The sequence below is a fragment of the Abramis brama genome (assembly GCF_963993115.1).
Source record: "Abramis brama genome assembly, chromosome: 1".
Taxonomy (NCBI): domain Eukaryota; kingdom Metazoa; phylum Chordata; class Actinopteri; order Cypriniformes; family Leuciscidae; genus Abramis; species Abramis brama.
Window position 1 is genome coordinate 20064500 of NC_139963.1, and position 18739 is coordinate 20083238.

The 18739-nt window shown below is 39.1% G+C and overlaps 1 protein-coding gene across 3 annotated transcripts in view; it reads right to left on the reverse strand.

The window, feature by feature from the left end:
* Positions 1 to 233: 233 nt before the first annotated feature.
* Positions 234 to 18739, reverse strand: part of grin2ca (glutamate receptor, ionotropic, N-methyl D-aspartate 2Ca) — a 66722-nt gene continuing 48216 nt past the window's right edge. For all 3 annotated transcript variants that reach the window (XM_084130376.1, XM_084130375.1, XM_084130377.1), the window contains 8 exons: positions 10789 to 10957; positions 9421 to 9574; positions 8034 to 8159; positions 6534 to 6763; positions 3842 to 4002; positions 3555 to 3742; positions 3245 to 3477; positions 234 to 2435 (listed from right to left, as the gene is read on the reverse strand). In XM_084130376.1, coding sequence (XP_083986502.1) covers positions 846 to 2435; positions 3245 to 3477; positions 3555 to 3742; positions 3842 to 4002; positions 6534 to 6763; positions 8034 to 8159; positions 9421 to 9574; positions 10789 to 10957 — 2851 coding nt within the window. In that variant the 3' untranslated portion in view covers positions 234 to 845. The remainder of the gene's footprint in view (positions 2436 to 3244; positions 3478 to 3554; positions 3743 to 3841; positions 4003 to 6533; positions 6764 to 8033; positions 8160 to 9420; positions 9575 to 10788; positions 10958 to 18739) is intronic.

The window sequence follows — 18739 nt, forward strand, 5'->3', positions numbered from 1 at the left end:
GAGACTGGTTTCTAGACTCTATATTCCCAAGAACTTTAGGTGAGCAAGGCAATTAAGTGAAAGTGTCTATAATATTGTTCACCAGCTACTGGATTAGCAGTTAATTACAGTACAAAATGCATGAGATTTCTACAAGAAGATGTCTAATGACTTGAACATGCAGCTGTTTGATGAGTCGTTTCTACTCTACTTTGTTTTTTCCTTTGTAGAAGACACAAAGACAGTAGTCCTTTTCAATTGGCCCTCAGGCCATCCCATCATTTATTACACAGTGAAATAGCTGTGGAACTACAGAAGGTAAATCAATTCTTCACCATTCTTAAAATCAGATCTTAATTACATCAGTGGAGTGACAAAATTTGACAATGAATGGCTTTCTCAAACCCCTGGGTTTAGAAAATTCTTGGAAGACATTTTTGTGTGGCTATGTTATAAAATTCTCCAGTGGTTCTCCAGATTCAAAATGGCTGAATGCCCTGGCACAAATAAAAACCAGATTTTCAATTCAAACCCTTTTGGTTTTAAAGCTGCCTTAAAACATGCTACATCCAATTGTTTGCAGAGAATGAGTGTAATTGGTGTAATGGCATTTAAAAACAGTTTAAATAACAATCAATAGATTATAGATTAAGAACAGTTCGTTATTATTTTTACTCTTATTTTTTAAAGTATATTGAAAGAAGTCTCCACAGTAATCACTTGTACATTCCCCCCTCTCATCCCTGCTGTCTTAGGGTATTATTGCACTGAGATTACCACCTTAAGCTTTTTTGCGTTGAGCAGTCCCCAGCATTTTACCCTCACAGTTTGGGGGAAACAGTCTCTGGAGATCTCTTAAAAGGTCTTCAAACCTCTGACTCCAGACTAGATACCCTACCCCAGGGCCGTGGGGCATAGGGACTGTGTACGTTCCGTGCCACTAGAACCTGCCTGCGGTCCCTGCGCACGGAAGAGAACGGCACAGTGTGCAATGACTCCTCGTTTGAGCGCCCAGCCCCCTCATAACTTCCAATAGCAGTGTTCTGGTACAATACAGGTCTGCTGCCTAACCGGGGCACCAAGGTGGCATTATCCGGGCAGTGGTTGACACATGGAAACAGGTGGCACGTGTCTTTGGAATGCTCATGGAAGTGAGCAGGTCCCTGCGGTAGAGGACTCAAGTACACCGGCAGGTCTGTGTAAGAGTTCAGGAACGTTGAGTAGTGTCCGTGCACTAGTGTGGAAGAGGAGCGTCGCAGGGATGCCGTATTCTGTAGAATCGCCTCCCGGTACGAAGGAAGGCGGATGGACTTTGAGTACTTGAGCTTCTGCGTCTTATATGGGTAGGAGCCCATGTGGGCTGGGTCCAGATAGGCTGGCTCCACAGCCATGTTGTAGCGAAGGTTGTTACCAGCGCTGCCATACATCTTCGAAGGCTTGGGATTGGTCACCACCACTCGAGGGAACAGATCAGGCATGTTGATGCAACTGCTAGAAGATGCAGAGGTGGAGGGCTTCTCATCCAGCTGCCGGATCCTGTCACCACCCCACGTAGCCCTGAGAAAAGAGGAGCGACGGTTCATTTTATCTTTCCCCAGAAGAGGAACGTCATCCTTCTCCGGTTCTAGATACAACTTGGAGCAGGAGTTGCAGCTAGAGCCGGGTCTCTGGAAGTGGCTTCTTATGCAGGGAGTGGTATGGGAATGGTTTTCCACAAGGTGGTTGCTTTTAAGCTCAGCCAGACAGGATTGGGGAACATCATAATCATCCCTCCGTCGAGTTTCTGGAGATGCTGCTACGTAGCTATGAGACCTATTTTTGCGACCCAGACCTGGCATGTATTGTTTATGGCTTCCCGAAGGTTCCTGGTGTTCCACAAAGATGTCCGGTACCTGAAAGTCACGGTAAGAGACGTAGCGAGAGGTAGGGTGGTGACAGGACTGGTCCACGTACACGTGGGGTTTCGGGGCTGTAGGAGGTGGTGGGTCTCTCATGGCAATATGGGGACTACTGAGGCTAGATATGGGCAGCGTTCGTTCATAGATGTGGTGGTGGCTGGTGCGTGCGGGAAGAGTGTAGCGCAGTGAGGTAGGCCGTGTTCCCACATGAGGCTTCTCCAGCAAGTGCTGAGTGGTGCTGTCCACGTTTTGAGGGTACGGTGAGTGGTTGTCAGTAACGCTGGCGATGCAGGGCAGGCGACTATGGCTGAAGTCCGTTCCTATGAGGCAGGTGGGAAGACTAGGTCTGGCTGACTCTGGATCACGTCGACTCCAGTTCTCTATGGTCTTTGTGGCATTGTCCAGGGAGTTTTCAACTCTTGCAGATGAGACAATGTCCTTAGCGGTTTGGAGCATCTTCAGCATGTTGGCCTGAGTGTAACTGGTGGTGACATCCGGGTTCTGCATGTTCCCTTTACGGTCCGTGTCTTCCACACCGTTAAAGCAGCTGTAGATTCCCTTCAGGGAAGAAATAAGGAAAATTGAGCCTGGCATTTTGGAGTGCATTCACCTAAACAGTTCTTTGTGCCATAGCAAACAGAATTATTACATTTTTCACCTCATAATATCATACAATCTATCTCCTTAAAAGCTATCCATTGTATATTGTCTTACTGAGAAAATAAAGTACAGTCCTAATGAATGGCAAAGGTCTGACAAAATCAAGTTTCTATATTTTTTCTGCAATTATCAAAATGAATTAAAGTCATAAATTACTTTTACCACATCAAAATTCTATTAGCTGATTTTACATGTGGTTAATTATCCAAAGAACTGTTAGTGGCTGATAAGATTCTCTGTTTATCAGTATTATAATTATCTCTGAAAGTGGCTGTAAGTAGTCAATAGAAAAGTATTGTAGCTGCCTATGCATTTGTAATATTCCACCTTTAAATGAGGTCTTCAAGTTTGTTAAGCTTATGAATGTGCTTAATAAGGGCTTTGAGAGCTATGCCATAACCCCAAGACCCTCATTTAATTTTAACAGCTTTTTCCTTGACTTTTGGTGCTCATTCACAGCCTGGAGTTCCCCTGAAAATCAATTTCACCACGTTTATGTTTCTAAAGGTATGTTTAACCTTTCTTTGTACAATTCTCATTTTAAATTTTACTTCTTTCTTGTTGATATATTTTGCTACATGCATGTTCTTGCAAATTGCTTTGGTAAAAAATAGAAAAATAACATGTTTTTCATTTTGATTTAAATACTTTGCATTATGCACCATATAGTAGACTGGATTCGTAAAAACTGATCACATAAAATTTACCCTGCTAATAGCCAGCAAGAAGTCCAAACGCTCAGACTTGTGGACAGAATGCCGTAGCTTCCAGTACAGTAGATGTTCCCATGCAAAGACAAGCAGACTGAGACCCATAGCCACTAGAAGCATGTAAAACACTCCGGCCATGTTGTCAATGTCCAGCTTAGAGCTCATCACCTCTTTCTTCTCGTTACGACAGATACCAGTGAGCCACACTGTCTGCAGCTTCTGAGTCTCACCTGCAATAATACATAATACATTTCAGTCAGGCTTTTGAAGCAGAGCTCCTCTAGATAATGTAAGTTTCTGAGGTTACCGTCTGCAAGGAACTGAAGAAGAGCGAGGTCTATGGGGCGCTTCCAGCGAGATTCTTTCTGAAGGGCGATGCCGTAGCCTGTCGTGGCAAATACCTTCCCGCTACCGATGGTCACCAATTTGCACCCTTCGTCTTTACCGGCCATGTAGTTAAGCACAGCTGCATCATATATGAAGGCATCCAGCTTCCTGTTAGCAGTAAAGAAATGTTGCATGTTAGTGGAGAAGATAATACGCAGGGGGCAGATTTGTTTCAGAGATTCAGGTGACAAAGTACAGGAAACACACCCAGTTTTGAGACTGTTGAGAGCATCCTCCACACCTTTTTGGTTGTACTTAACCATGTGGGAATGCATTTCGGGATAATTGCTCCTTATGTTTCGTTCTGTGCTGCCATTGGGCACGGTCCCAAACCGGAATGGAGGATATTGGTCTTGCGGTCTCTGGAACTGAAAGTTAGAATTTCAACAAGTTAGCATGTTTAAATTGAACTTTAAGAACAAAGTACAGTCCACGTGGTAAAAATACATCCCTGGATGAGTTACTTAGTTAAGGATTAGTGCATTTCAATAGATTCCAGCACCGCTAGATATGCCAGTAATGGCTTTTGCCTGGGAAAGCTATGCTGCTAGAAAGCGTGATTGATTTTGCTTTAAGCTGGATTTTTGCATGGGAATTTATTCTAGGTTCAGCCTTCGTCTTCACCCTCATCCAAGGATTCTCACGATTCTGTATCTGCGAATGCTACATTAAATACAATCTAAATCCAAGAGAGAAAATTACTGAAATTAATCCTCAGGAAGAAAGCTGGAAAAAATGGCTGCAGTGATAATACTCGGACCAAAGCCACTGGGTCATCAACGCTCTTTTCTGTCTCAACCCCCAAGTGCTTCTCAGTCAATTAATTCTGTGCTCTGTTTAAATTCTAATATTTGAACCTCAGATTTTCCTCACAAAGACGAGGAATTATCTCAGCTGCCTGGCCAAACATCCAAGGAATTCAATATTACTTTTCCCTTGCTAAATTTCTCCCCATTTAGTTTTTACGTGATTCTGTCCGTGTTCATTAAGTGCAGTTAATGTCATATCAAATAAATGTATTATAGCCACTAAGACAGCACTTCAGAACCCAAGGCATGAATAATTGTGCTGTAATGTAGGTAACCTTGCAACAGTAGTGTGAATGAAGGAGAACAGTCTCTAAGGAACAGGTGGATGTGATTGTATTCTGGCTGAGAGCATGTGACAGACTCCAGCGCCAGTGAATACGTCATTTTAAGTGTATTTGCTGTCGTCTGAGAGAAGACAGTATAAGTGTTGTCTCGTGTCCCTGACCACATCAGAAGTGTACTGCTAACTAAGAAAAAATAGCTTCCTCTAGGGATTTATGTATCTATACTTGTTTGACATAACTGTTGTGCATTAAAGGGTTAGTTCACTTAAAATCTAAATAAAAAGTAATCAATTACCCTCACATCTTTCCAAACCAGTAAGACTTTCGTTCATCTTTGAAACACAAATTAAGATATTTTAAATGAAATCTGAGAGATTTCTGACTCTCCACTGACAGCTACGCAACTACAACTTTGACACTTCAAAAAGTTCATAAAGAGATCGTGAAACTAATCCATATGATTTGAGCGACTGGTAACACTTTATTTTGATGGTCCCTTTTGAACGTGCTGTTGACTATAAGTAACTTTGCAACTATATGTCAACTAACTTTCATTAGAGTATTAGTAGACTGTCTGCTTAATATCTGCAAACACTTTATTGTGATGCTCCTCCAACAGACATTCTGCTGACTATAAGTCATTTTGCAACTACATGTCAACTTAATCTAACCCAAACCCTACCAGTCTATTAATACTTAACTAACACTCTAATGAGAGTTAGTAGACATGTAGGTGCAGCATTACTTATAGTCAACAGAACGTGTTAAAGGGACCATCAAAATAAAGTGAAACTGAGCGATTTAGTCCAAATTTTCTGAAGAGACTCAATCGCTTTATATGATGAACAGATTGAATTTAGGCTTTTATTCACATATAAACTCACTCTCTCCCTTATTCTAATAAATGTATGACTTTAATATAGTAATATAACTTATTAATTATTACTATTATTAAAATAAGTCAACATTGTAGTATATCAATAAAAAAATGTTTAGCTATCAAAGTTTGCAGTTTCAAAGCAACAATCTGATCTGTATGTGATATTCTTGCCCTCTGGCTATTTTGCCCTTCAGGCGTTTTGTTCTTTGTGTAATGCCTCCAAGGCACACTCCTGAATCTGAATTCATAGCAAAACATCTCGCTGTCAGTGTCCAAATCCCTGGTAGTCAACTCGTGTGGCTCTTTAATGACAGTGTTGTGGCTTAAAGTCTCACTTTGTCTTTAAAATTGCTCTCTAACAGTTTCCATCTGAAGCTTGTCAGTTCTAACAGCTTTCAGTATCATCGTAAATCACTTCACCTTGATGTATCCCTACACAACCAACAGTGTCACACAGTTATATAGCTAGGATAGTTAGGTAAACTATCTAACTACTATATAAAATTTAATTAACATGCAATTACACACATTTCAAAAACTCAACACAATCCTTGATTATTTTATCCAGCTATCAGTACTGCTGAACACAGTAACCAGTTCACAGTCACATGACATTCTTCAAAATATCTTCCTTTGTATTCAGCAGAAAAAAGACATTTCACAGGTTTGGAACAACTGAGTAAATTATGACACTTCATCTTTGGGTGAACTATCCCTTTAATGTTTCAAACTGTCCATAAATGTCTTATTAAAATAACACAAATTAGTTATTAGTACTCCAATCACAGTATTTCATCATAAAAGGGTACATATCCACACATATTATCAGCCTAAATCCCTCTTATAGTTCCACAGAGTAACGACCTTAATTAAAACTCGCGCTCTAGAATGGCCTTTTGGCTAAGAGAGACGCTGGCAGCTCTTACCTTCTTGTCACTCAGTCCAGAAACAGTGTCGATGTACTGCTCCTGGATCATGAAGGCGGCCAGGTTGGCCGTGTAGCTGGCCAGGAAGATCACGGCAAAGAAGGCCCACACCAGCACCATGATCTTACTGGTGGTGCCTTTGGGGTTTTCAATGGGCACTGAGTTGTTGAAGACGATCCCCCACAGCAGCCAGACTGACTTCCCAATGGTGAACGTTGGCCCACCTGGATCTGAGATACACAATATAAAGCTTCTTCATCATTTTTAATTGATTTAACTTCTTTTAATTTAACTTCTTTATCATTTATAGTTGATGTTGGGTTAAATTTAGAAATATTTCTATTAGTTTTTATTTATATAAAGTGAAAATAGCCGTATTTTATCAGTAATAGAACAGATGCTATTTACACCAAGTGCAAATAGCAGTATTTTCTTTGCACTAAGTGTAAATAGTTGTTAGATGCTATTTATACTTAGTGCAAATAGCGGCAGATACTATTTGCACATCAGTGTATTATAAAACAGTATGCAATAACAACATATTCAGTGTATATGATTATATGCGTTAAAATCATAAATGAAAGCTGCATTATTGGGACATTAACTTGTCCCTGCCCTCTACACCTTCCCAATAAACACTTTATTCCCACTATTAAATACCCGTTAGGCACTTTATTTACACTTTTCAAATATTTTCTTCATGTTTATTTAAAATAAACACCTCTCCAAGCACATATATGATGGAAAAAAGAGAATAATGAGTTTGGAAAAGGCAGATCGCGTCAAAAGCTAACACCACCTTCCCTACTCTCCACGCCACTGCTCCTGTTATCAGAAGGGTTTATTTTGTAATTTTCTCTGGCTCAGACAATGGTGGGCGGAGTTAGTGTAAATAGCCTCTGCCAACAGGATGGGCTATTGGTACTTGGTGTAAATAGACACTCCATTAAATAATTCACTGGTGAATAATAAAAGCCATTGCCATCACAGTAAACATTATTATTTTCAAGGTCATTTACATTCAGAAATAAAATGAGTTGTATGTATAAGCAACGAGATTAATTAGAAAGCAAATAGAGACTTTTGCTGAAGTATCCTGCTCCTTAGATCCTCTTTCTCTCCTGAGAAAAAGGCCTAATGTGTATCTCATCTAAAGAAACTCAAACTGTGCTCAAATTCTTAAGTCTGCCACCTGGAACATTTCTCAACCAAAACCAGCTGATCTAAGTAGGTATCCACATTCATTCTATAGCCCTTACTGTATATCTCATTTGTGTCTATTTTTATATCTCCAAAATTTTATGACAGACAAGATTCAGTTCAATTAAACAATATTTACCTGAGCTATGAAAGCACAGTCTCTGAGTGCTAAAATGTTCCTCTAATTACACAAATTACCTTTTCTCCTAGCTTATGTTCTGTCAAACCTGTCATGATTGATTAACAGAGTTTCAGGTTGCCACTGTTTCTGAAGTGTTAGTAGAGGCGGTGAACACTGACCTTTGGCACTGACCAGGCTGCGGTTGTAGCCCACAGGACTAAAGTATTCAAACACAAACACAGTCACCGCCACGACTGTAAGACACATGACAAACATCATCACCCACACCGCAGGGCTGTAGGGCTCTGAAAAAGAGAGAGAGAGAGAGAGAGAGAGAGAGAGAGACGACGAGACAAAGACAGATGAAGCAAAGGACGCCATTCCCAAATGACACTTTTTATTCTAGTAGGACTGCAAAGCCTTTTTAAATTCTGATACATGCAGAATGAGGTGCAAATTAAAGTCAACACGATTCATATCCCATTAAACAAGAGAAACACTCTCACACACGAGTAAGACTGCACTGTAAATATTTATAACTTGCTTTATGAAATGACAGTATGCAGTTGTATTTTACTATGAATTCTGGGTTCTGGGGAGGTTTATTGTTTACAGTATAATGGAAAAATGTGCAAAAGGATTTATGGGATGGCTAACGGACCACACCGGTGAAAATGAAATAGTTTCAACAAAGGATATAAGATTCCCAAACCAACAATGATGTAGTTGTTAAAAAACTGGGCTGTAAAAAAAAAAAAAAAACCTAAAACCTAAAACTATTAACATTGTTTTTATTACCTGAAATAAAGCTAAAATAGACAGAAATATTAGGTGAAAAACTTAAAAAACTTAAGAAGAAATAAAATGTTTGTTGAAGTACTAAAATTACTAAAACTAAAATAAAAATAAATCTAAATAGATATATTAAAAAATAAAATAATAATATAACAAAAACTATAAAGCACAATTACTTAAACTTGAACTAAATTTAAAATGAAAAGAGAAAATATAAAAATATTTAAAAAAGATATTAAAAATGGTATAATATAACATAAATATAACTAAAACAACACTGTTGTAGGTTTAAACCCTGCAGCTTTTGATCTGATTTGTAATCACATTACTGCGGTGTAATTTCAAATTCTTTAAATGCAAAACTACCTTTCAGTGTCACAATTCATTCCAGCCCACGTAAGAATAACCTCCAACCAATTTTTGCCATTTTATGAGCACATTTTAATAAAAATAACACTGTTCATGGAAAACTTTAGTTGATTCTTATAGGATGATGTCCTGTCTAGCTTATTTGAGTTAGCAACAGTAACGAAGGGGATCGAAGGGTCAAGTTTAGCTTAATTTCAATAATATACACATAATACTATTTACAGTAATATTGCTCCAATTTTACACCTGCGTTAGCTGTAAAAACATGACCAACTGTGCTATTTTTCCTGTGTTCACAGTAAGTACTATGATTTTGAATACTGTAAAATCACTGAGAAATGTCAGTCGGGTACTGTTCATTAAAAGTGCTAATTTAGTTTGTTTTGCAGTAGTAATTCTTACCCAAGAAGGCTGACGGAGACACGGTTCCATTGCTCCTGGCCACCATCACACTGATGCCAGTCTCCACAAACGGCACAGAGAAGTCAATGATCTCAGAGCGCTCTTCGTTTATGGTCAGAGAGCCAATGGCCATGTCTGCTCGCTTATAAAATACCTGAGAAGAAAGGTGAAAGAAATGATTATGCAATAGAGGTTAATTAAGAAGTGTCTAGACATCTATAGCAGACATTAAGTTATATGACAGAATCTTCATTTTTGGATGAACTTTTCTTTTAATGTCATGTCAGTAAACATGTTTGTTGTAGCTGTGTTAATCCAATAATCACTGTGTGTGTGTGTGTGTGTGTGTGTGTGTGTGTGTGTGTGTGTTTGCAGATTTACAGGCTCTCTCTCTCTCTCTCTCTTTGGTTAATCCACACCATGCATAATGCCTCACTGAGCACAATAGTTTTTCTGAATCCCAGAAAAAAAACAGGACAAAGCAGGAGCATGTCACAGTCTGAAACTCTGACGCTGAAATTAGACGCTGCTACGCATCAGACCTCAACTTATTTGATGGATAAGTTTATTTACAAGGCTGTTTGTGTCATTTCAATGTCGGTCACGTTCCTTGCAATGAACAAGCTTTTAGAGCCATTTTGGAGTCAACAGTCTTTCTCTCGTAAACATTTAGTTTTTGTTTTCTTGGTTGGCTTGACATCAAATATGCTAAACCACTTGTAGAATCAGTTTTCATTAGAATCTGCCATATACACAGGTTTCCATATAAAGAGGGTTTTCGCAGCGATGCCATAAAGGAACCATTTTTGGTTCCCCATTGAACCTTTCAGAGAACAGTTCTTAAAATAACCATTTTCTCTTAGTGTGATGGAGACTTAAACTTGAACTAAATTTAAAATGAACTAAATTCAAAATGAGCACATAATCTAAAGAAACTTTTTCCACTATAAAGAACATTTAGTGCAATGGAAAGGTTCCATGGATGTTAAATGTTCTTCCTGGAATCACAGAGATGGCAATAAAGAATCTGAATAAAGAAATGTATTAAGATAATAGATTTCTACGAAAATTGTGTCAATATGAAATGGCATTTGAGACTGATTTTCCTTACTGTTATAATATGAAACAATATGAAGTATTTTATTTCCCAAAATTAAACAAAATGTAGGACGGGACTTGACTTTATGCATCAGAAATTGATTGGAAAGTGCTATCAAAATGACAGATAGGGCTTGGTGGCATTGAGGTGGAGCAAGACTATGTGGAGGACCAATGAATCTTTCAAAATTAGACCAGTAATGTGTATTAAGGTAAATGTGGTCAAAACATTTTTTTTTCCTTTAAAAGAAAACTGCCATGTTTCCTCACCTCTCCGATCATACCGTTCCAGATCCCTCGTACCAGCTTGCCATGTTTGCCGTTGGTGACCAGGTAGAGGTCGTAGGAGAACTTGATGTTGCGAGAGAGCTTTTTCAGGATGTCAATGCAGAAGCCTTTGCAGCATAGTTTAGTGTATGGCTCAGTGTGTCCGACTATCCTGTGGGAAAACAACAGAACTTTATCAAGTTATTTAAGTCTATGATAATACCAAATCACACACACACACAGACAAAAATTCCAGATTCGGCAGGAAGTTCAGATTCATACATCATTAAACCAGAGCTGTATTTTTTTTAATGGTAGTATTCACATGAATAACAAATCACTGTCATTACAATAGAGCTTTTTCCTCTATGTTCTTCGAGCATGAACAAAAAGGGTTTATAAATTGAACACATTTCAGAGTTTATAGCATTGAACTGACCAAAACAAAGTCTATTTTTTACAACTATTGTAAATGTGAGTGGTGTATGACTGTTCTATGATAATATACGCAACAAATACCCCTCAAATCGAACGAATTACTCAATAATTAGTTATATTTGGTGTTAGTTTTTCAAGAGTACTGCCCCTGCGAAGATACGCTTGATGAATTCATTACACAAAAGTTATTTGTGTCTCGCGACGAGAAACAAACGGACTGCAAATACATTACCAAAACCAACCAAACAAAACACATTATTTCCATGAGTGTAGTTACGCGTCTCTCTCTCTCTCACTGATATATCTGATGATTTTGAAGTTAATTACTTAAAATTCAATTTAGCATCATGTCAAAAACTGAAAGCACAAGTTTTTTTGTCAGGTTGTTATGTTGTAATACTAAATATAATAGGAGAACAGTGAGTATTATGACCCGATGTGAGATCCACCAATCAGAGAGGTTCCCGAAATTAAATAGATTTTTTGATTGGTTAAAATGAATGGCGAATATCTCATGTTCTTCACTGGCACCTATGTCTTGCCTAGGGTCTCTCCTTCAATGAAAGTCAATGGGATTTGTTTTTTTTTTTAAATCTGCCATGAGAAAAAGTCTATTTGAAAGGTTGCAGGTTTAAATTACACAATAGGCAATTCATGACCCATGAACCATCACTTAAGTTACAGGAGGTCCTGTAATTTGAGCTTTGCAAATATTGCCACACTTATATAAATACTCTCTCTTCAAGAACCACAGGTAAGTTCACAATGAAGTTGAACGTGTTGCATCTGCAATGTCCCTGAATATTAAAGACCAACCCTACACCCATGCCATAAACACGCTCGTCTTATCTCTTTATGTGCAGCTGTAAGTATGCAAGAAGTTTCAAATAGGTCAACCGTAATACAAGAACAAGGTCTTGTATATAATCTATTTGCTTCTGTCATTAGTTACTCAAACTAGTTTTGTAATTATGTTCAGTGCCAATCCATTTGCCACAGTCAACAAATACATTTAAACAGGGCCATTTCTGTGTAGATATCTGAAATGAAAAACCTTTCAGCGACGGTTGTGCCTCATTAACATTACATTGTTTCCTCAGTCTTGGCCTGTTTCCTGTTTCCTCGATTATGAATGTCGAATCGAAACTTACATCCAATCACAAGTGATTAACGACTGCTCCAATAAATCCATTCACACTGTCTAACAGCAGTGACGGAGACTGTTTGTGCTTTTCTATAGCCAGACAATAACACTGTATTCTGAATGAAGCATCCTTCATGGCTAAAGTCTCTAAGCAACATCATCGAATGCACACAAACGTAAGAAGATGTCCTCTGGGAAGTGTAGGGGAACCTAAAAATGGCAAGGAACTAAAAAAGGGAGGATTACGAGAGCATTGATGGCGAGAAGTGGCGAGAGGACGCGTGACGTCAGCAGTGAGTGGGCGGATGGGTAGTGGCCGTCACGACGGGTCCTCGCGTTTTGTCGCAGCTGTGACAGATGGAAGAACAGCCGGGCCAAAACAAATCCAACTCAAATTAATCACAAACAAATAAAGATGGAAGAGAAACGGCCTGCAGGATCACTGGCCTCATGTTGGATAAGAGCTGGTACTGTAAAGAGACAGTACATACAGGATAAAACTGTGGCTCAGACATACGCTTTGTTCTTATAGAAATGGACGTCATGTGGTATTTACATAGTCATGTTATATTTAATCTCCATCTTTTTGACCTTGTTTAGACTAGCACAAAACAATCTGAACAGAACAAAACACATAAAATCCAATATATCACATTTTTACAAGCACAAACCAAAAGGTGGTTGGTTTGAAATCGAATTAAAATCAGATTTTAGCCAATTTTGCCAGCTGATCAAATTAGAATTTAAGTTTTTTTTAAATCATTTGTTGTACAATTGTACAGGTGCTGCAAAAAAGGGGAGTTCACTCTAAAAAGTGCTGGGTTGTTTCAACCCATGCTTGGGTCAAATATAGACAAACTGTTGGGTTTAAAAATAAACGGTTGGGGTTGTCCATATTTGACCCAAACATGGGTTGAAACAACCCAGCATTTTTTAGGGTCAACAGCAACAAACAATGTACATAAATAATAAAGGAAATAGAATAATAATAAATTAATGTAAAAAAATATATATGAATAAATACATGTGTTATTTTAGTATTATTTATACACTATTGTGTTTATTAATATTTTAAAAATATTATCCTCTCAGTTTTAATTTTAGCTGTAGTCATTTATTTATAGTAATTTATAATAATAATAATAATATAATAATATTTTTAGTAATTTTAGTACATCATCCTTCACTTTTTTTGTTACAGCTTTATTTTAATCAGCGAAAACTATTTTAATAGTATTAGTTTTAGTTAACATTAACCACACTGAAACAAAAATGAATAAATTAGAATATAAATATTACATATGTTTCTCATTTTAAGAAGAATATTACAGTATCTTTCTCATCTTAAGCTGTTATCAATGATGAATGTCGGTTCTGCCCTCATGAAAGACATAATAAATGCCGAAACAACCATTGCAAAAGCACGGTGAACCTACACAAGTTTAGGTTGTTACTTCTGCAACCAAAGTGGAAATAATAATACAACTGGTGACAGAAAATCTGTGAAACACTTGAACGTAATGTCTGTCCATTAGCACATGAGTGACTGTGACTATTTTTGCCCAGGAAAATATTTTCCTAAATAAACTAACAAACCCTAACTGTGTCATACCCTTTAAACCATAGACAACTGATAGGTAAAGAAAAAAATTGGTTGATAGTAATGTTATACCAGGACCAACCTGATGTTGATCCAAGAACATCCCCTACTGGGGTCAGCCCTATGTTCCCACAGCCCTATGTTCCCACAACCATATGTTCCCACAGTCCTATGTTCTCTCATTTAACTATGTCCCCTATGAAGGGTAGGTTTTAGTGCTTGTGCTGGTACAGGGATAGCCCAATTACATCCCAGACAAGTCTCCCTCCTGTGAGGGGTAGGTTTAGGTATGTTAGGGTTAGGGTTAGGGCTGTGGGAACATAAGGCTGTGGGAACATAGGGCTGTGGGAACATAGACATGCTCCCGTCCTACTTGGCAAATCAGTCTCTGATCTATGATGTTCATGCAGCCAACACAAGTTTAAGTGTGACTCCTACATTTCCCCATCCCCGTCCCCTTCCTGTCCTCTCTCTAAAAAGCAGAAAGTAATTCAAGAAATCAATATGAAGTGCACATTCTTGCTGTTGTAGTGAGAGAGTCAGTTAATGCTTTACTGAAGTGGTAGAAATGGCCATCCAGTTCACATTAGCAAGATGTGTGGTAGAAAAGCCATCCAAAACATTTTTTCTGCACATCATCAACAGGGTTACTTGCTCAGAGAAATGCAATCGATACCCTTAAAATGTTTCCCGACCACATGATACTTATGATACTGATACTTAAATCTGTGCCTTTAGGAGCGTTACAGTGGCTCATGTTCCTGTACTTGAACATTATTTGTTTTTAGAGCTCTGGTTTATTTCACAATGCCTGAGGAAAAATAAACAGTACTGCCTTCACCGAGTTCTTCAGTCTGGACTCACAACAATAATTACAACCCTGGAAAACAACAGCGGGGTTTATTGTGGGCAATAAAGGGAGCATTTGTGAGTGCATGTATTCATACAATAAGCAGAATAAAGTAAGATTTGGAAGAAAATATGAGTGCTCATGCAAAACCTGCTGCCACAGTGTTGTTGTGGGTGACTGCAAGGACATTGCTAGGTGGTTGCTAGGGTGTTCTAGATGGTTGCTAGAGAGTAGGTATGTAGGCTGTTCAGGGGTGCGTTTCCCGTACAACAACGTAACTCGCTGATTAACTACCATACGATGCATCACTGAAGAAATCAACTAGCTAGTCACAACTGTTTCCCGAAACCGTATTGTCACAAATTGGTCGTTCAACCACGTTGGTTAATGATGTCACGCACGTGGTGGAGTAATAACTAGCCTACTTTTAATTAATCTGTTTGAGATCGAATTAATGCTAGATGTTTTGCTATAAATTATGGATATGGCATCTGAGGACTATTTCAAATTTTTCTCAGTTATTTTGCTCTATTTCCAGATTCAGTCATAGGCTCGTTCTTACGTACTAGAGCATGTTCGCACATGCGCACTATTCAAAACCGACACTTTAAATATCTTGACAAACTAAACGTCATAAACAACATTTGAATGTATTCTAAATAAAAGATTGTACTGAATGTCAGCTTGCTTATTTGGCTCAAGATAAGGATTTATTGACTCCACACGTTATGCAAACAAGAAACTATGCTTCTAACCACAGCTCGAAAGCTGTCGTTCGAACCACACAACTTTGTGATGCTGTTTGCGAATGTTCATTGGAACTATGTTTTCGGGAAACACAGACTCATTGAACTATGCCGATAACGATGGAAGTTGCGACCATAGATGGCTAACGATGCTTTTGGGAAATGCACCCCTGTATGGTTCCTAAGGTATTATGGGTGGTAGCTGGGGTGTTGCTACGTGGTTGCTACAGTGTTGTGGGTTGTTGCTAGGGTGTCCTGGACAGTTGCTAGGGGCATTGCTAGGTGTTTTCTACAAGGGCTGTGCGATTAATTGAAATCGTCATAAAATCGTAATGTGAGCATGTGCGATTTCTAAACCGAAGAAAGATTTTCTCACCAGTCCCCTCAGTGTGGAATATGAATGCAGCACGCCTGCTTGAACAGAACAGAGCGGGTTTACCATTACAACATGGAACAAAGCACAGAACCAGGTTAATTCAGGGCAGGAGAAGGACTTGGCCCAAAAAAAATTAAACATCCATGGTTTGGGAATATTTTGGACACAGGATAGATGATGTATCATAGAGCCAGGTAATTTGCAAGACCTGTCAAACTATCGTTGCGGCACAATTCGAGACACAGGTCTAGAGGTGCGTTTTTAAAAAGTTGAACTTTTATTTTGAGCACTGCATAAAATGCCGTGTCATGCGCGGGACGGTACAAAAGAGGCAAGACACGAGCGCAACGGTTGAAGACGTACGTCAAACGCATGTTTACAATGGCACATTGGCAAACAATGGCAGATTCTGAACTAGGTGAATACAAATACAGGCATTTGCAGACTGCACAGCATATGAAAAAGTTAAAAAAGGCATGAAGAAATAACCAGCACCATCATGTATTATTTATGCAAAGATATGGTGCCCACAAAAAAGCCGGCTTCCAAAAATGATACAGACAAGTATGTGTGAAAGGAAATATTGTTTCAAATATTGTTTGCTAGTGTTTTGGATGCTAGCTAGACTGTTCAGAATAGTTGCTAGTGTGTTGATAGGGGTTTCTGGCTGGTTAGTAGGGTGTTCTGAATGTTTGTTAGGTGGCTGGTAGGATGTTACTAGTCACGCGTAGCCAGACCTTCAGACTGACGACAGAAGGTCTGAAATCCAAGGCAGCTTTCATTGGCCAAGGACCACCCAGAGGCCGTCTGACTGACATGTAAAGCATCCAATCGCAGTTCGATTTGTTAAGTGTCATGTTTAGGGGCATGAAAATGTAACATCGATGTCCCTAAAATAACACACCAGTGTGTAAAACTCTTGGACATATTATAAAGAGTCTTAAAGAGTCTATAAAGAGTCTTCTCCATGAACTTCACATACTTCACATTCTTTTGAAAATCCAGCGTTTATTTTATCCTGGTAAGTGCTCATTGTCACAGTAGTAAACACCGCAGCTTTCTTCTTCCACGGGGGGGTTTGGCCTCACGAACACGTTGTTTCAAAGCAGACCATAAAGAACATGACACGCATGTCTCCCGGAAATCCTGTAGAATCAGATGACGTCTGCGAAACTCCTTGAAGCGTTTCCAATTTTGTGTGCCATATGCTTCAGACGGCCGTTCAGCTAACAGTCCGTGGACGTGACATCTGAGGCTGAGACTAGGATGTTACTTACTGGCCCAAGTCAAAAGAAACAAGCTCAAGTCTCTGTGATATTCTGGTCTTAGCACACCTCTCCTCAACCAGACAGATGGCTTCAATTGTCATTCATATCTGTAGCACAGATGGTGCGGGAAAAGGTACCAAAGTTTATGACTTGAGGTTAAACATTTGCTCAAATGCCCGCCTTAGAAAGCAGTACTAATAAAGACGGGCAGAAAGCATGAAGGAAGGAGAGAAAGAAAGAAAAAGAATGAGAGAAATAAAGATGGTGTACAAAATGCAGAGCACTCTAATAACACTCTACGGTCTCTAACCTTCCCGGTAACCTCTTGACTAATGGTGTGCACCATAAAGGGGATTAGAGGCAATGAGTCACACTAAACACCCACCCACACACACATGCAATCATCTCCATAAACCATGGCAACTATTTGTTTGACATCAGTCACAGCATCAACAAAGATGCACACAACCAGCCCACCCCTTCCTCACGTCACAACAGCTGGCGGGATTCATTATTTCAACATCTCATGGTCACAAACAGTGGCCTCAAAATGTTTTAGGACATTCTTGGACTGCAAGTGTGTCATGAGTGTCCAAATACTTTTTGCGGGCCACTGTTACATTATCTTGTGGGTCTTTTTCCCATCCATGCTAACTTCTGTTTTTTGTTCAGCTGTTTCCGGGAGCCCTCCAAAGCACTGAATTGGCCTCAAAGTAATGAGTAGAACACCCTGAGGGAATGACTCTTAAATAACATGTTAATGGGCCTACCACAATGCTGTGTGTGTGTATTTGGAGAGGGGAGGCAGAGCGTGAGAGGTTTGAGACCCTCCGCTGAGTCCAGCGCAGCTTTAATCAGCTCTGCTAATTACTGCTCAGTTCTCATGAGGTGAAACCGCAGTCCTGTGAGTATCCAGTTATCTTCATCCAGAGCTGAATGCAAGCAGGTTGTGAAGGACAACTGACCCTAATGCGCAGCAACTAGAGCTGTCAGTATGAACAGTAAAAAATAAATGTTTGTGACAAGCTTTAAATAGACAAAAAGTGGCTTTAGAAGTCAACATGTCCACATATATACAGTGAGGAAAATAAGTATTTGAACACCCTGCTATTTTGCAAGTTCTCCCACTTGGAAATCATGGAGGGGTCTGAAATTGTCATCGTAGGTGCATGTCCACTGTGAGAGACATAATCTAAAAAAAAAAATCCAGAAATCACAATATATGATTTTTTAACTATTTATTTGTATGATACAGCTGCAAATAAGTATTTGAACACCTGTCTATCAGCTAGAATTCTGACCCTCAAAGACCTGTTAGTCTGCCTTTAAAATGTCCACCTCCACTCCATTTATTATCCTAAATTAGATGCACCTGTTTGAGGTCGTTAGCTGCATAAAGACACCTGTCCACCCCATACAATCAGTAAGAATCCAACTACTAACATGGCCAAGACCAAAGAGCTGTCCAAAGACACTAGAGACAAAATTGTACACCTCCACAAGGCTGGAAAGGGCTACGGGGAAATTGCCAG